This window comes from Buceros rhinoceros, unplaced genomic scaffold, assembly GCF_000710305.1.
Source record: "Buceros rhinoceros silvestris isolate BGI_N320 unplaced genomic scaffold, ASM71030v1 scaffold25294, whole genome shotgun sequence".
Classification (NCBI taxonomy): Eukaryota; Metazoa; Chordata; class Aves; order Bucerotiformes; family Bucerotidae; genus Buceros; species Buceros rhinoceros.
The window spans coordinates 1-1,947 of record NW_010407999.1 but is presented as its reverse complement, the minus strand read 5'-3'; the positions used below and the strand labels follow the sequence as shown (position 1 = coordinate 1,947).

At 48.2% G+C, this 1,947-nt stretch overlaps 1 protein-coding gene across 1 annotated transcript in view; it reads right to left on the bottom strand.

The window, feature by feature from the left end:
* The window catches only part of ACAD9 (acyl-CoA dehydrogenase family, member 9), a gene marked incomplete at its 5' end in the record, with an annotated part of 14,197 nt that extends 13,894 nt beyond the window's left edge, over window positions 1–303 (bottom strand). Inside the window, one exon of the mRNA XM_010134732.1 lies at window positions 210–303. Within this exon, the coding sequence (XP_010133034.1) occupies window positions 210–303 (94 nt within the window). The remainder of the gene's footprint in view (window positions 1–209) is intronic.
* Between the last annotated feature and the right edge of the window lie 1,644 nt (window positions 304–1,947).

Below are 1,947 nucleotides of genomic sequence, written 5' to 3'. Positions count from 1 at the left end.
AGCAGGAAATCTGAGACGATCCTGTTCAACTGTCTCAGAAATTGCTGTCTGGAAAAATCCATTTTCTCCAATTGTTCTCAAATTGGCTTATCTATTGCATCAGTAGTGGAAGAAACATCCTGCAACCCTGTCTGGAATGCACATGGCTATAGTTAAAGCATTTTGTAACCACCAAATCACTTGCATGAATAAGAAAGTAGCAGCTATACCTTTTTCATTGAAGAATTTTTCTACAGGTCCCACGAACTGGTTTATCTCCTCTAGTTCTTCGTTGCTAATTTCAGGATAAGGGAAAACTTCTTCCTAAAATAAGAGACAAAAACGTTCAGAATTCCACAGGACTCAACTTCACTATATACCAAAAACAAACCAGAAGGCAATACCTGAATAACAGAATCATTAGGGAGAAATAAAGATTTTTAAAACTTTCGGATGCAAAAATTTTTCAGCCATACTTTTGTCAACATAACCCCATTTTATGATTAAAAAAAATTACTTTTAATTTGTATCTGAATAAATTTGCTGTTATGTTTTCAAAGATCAGCCTATAAATGCTGCCCCTCAGAAACAGCACATTCCACTGGTTTCACCGTGGATTAATAAGTACCGTTTTATATTCAGATTCTTAACTTCTTTGTTCAGTGGCATCTCAACACACAAGAACTTCAATCTTTCCTATAAAAAGTGCAAGCAAAGTTTATGTAAAATTTTATTCCTTGAAGCAAACAGAGAATAAGCTGATCTAAGTTTTGGGGAACACAGTTGCTCAACACCCAGAGCCCAAAGTAAACAGACACTGGGGTGCCTGTAGGGCATTTGCCAGGCTTGCAAGAACAGGCAGCTGTGGTTTAAAGTGGCCCTTCAGATGCTAGTTGTTCTTAAGCATTTAGAATGACATCATGCATTTTGCAAGCACAGGAGCAAACAGGCCAATTTATTTAACCCAGCTTCAGCTGAGACACCACCTGAAACAGCTGAGTGCAAACAGGCCTGCACTGCAATAGGGAGCAGCAGCTGTTACTAGAACTGAGTTCAGCACAGCAGTGCCTCATTTTCTCAATTCTGATGGGTCAGGAAGCTCCACAGAGGGGTCTGGACAGGTTGCATCAATGGGCTGATGTTCAACAAGGCCAAGTGCCAGGTCCTGCCCTTGGGTCACAACAAGCCCCTGCAGTGCTCCAGGCTGGGGGAAGAGCGACTGGAAAGCGCCTGGGGAAAAGGACCTGGGGTTGCTGGTCTGCAGTGGCTGAAGAGGAGCCAGCAGTGTGCCCAGGTGGCCAAGGCGGCCAACAGCATCCTGGCTTGTACCAGCACTGGTGTGGTCAGCAGGACCAGGACAGGGATCATCCCCCTCTACTGGGGAGGCTGCACCTCAAATCCTGGCTTCAGTTTAGGACCCTCGCTCCAAGAAGAATGTTGAGGGGCTGGAGCGTCTCCAGAGAAGGGCAACGGAGCTGGTGCAGGGTCTGGAGCACAATGCGCTGAGGAGCAGCTGAGGGACCTGGAAGGTTTAGCCAGGAGAAAAGGAGGCTCAGGAGACACATTCTCATTCTCAACAGCTTCCTGACAGGAGGTTGGAGTAAGGTGGGTTTTGGTCTCTCCTCTGAAGGAACAAATGACAGGACAAGAGGAAACAGCCTCAAGCTGAGCCAGGGGAGGTTTAGGTTGGACAGGAGGCACCATTTCTTCCCCCGAAAGGGTTGCGAATCCCTGGCACGGGCTCCCCTGGAAGGATTCAAACGACGCGTAAATGGGGCACTTAGGTACACACACCCCCTCTCGTGGCGACCCGGCGGGGCTGGGTTAACGCTCAGACTCCATAACCTCAAGGGTCTTTTCCCAGCTACACGCCTCTGTGGTCGCGGGATTCGCTACAGCCGCTCACGGGCCGCAGGTGCCAGGTGGGAGCGCGGCTCTGCGCCCCGCTGCGGGAGCGGGAATGGGCCC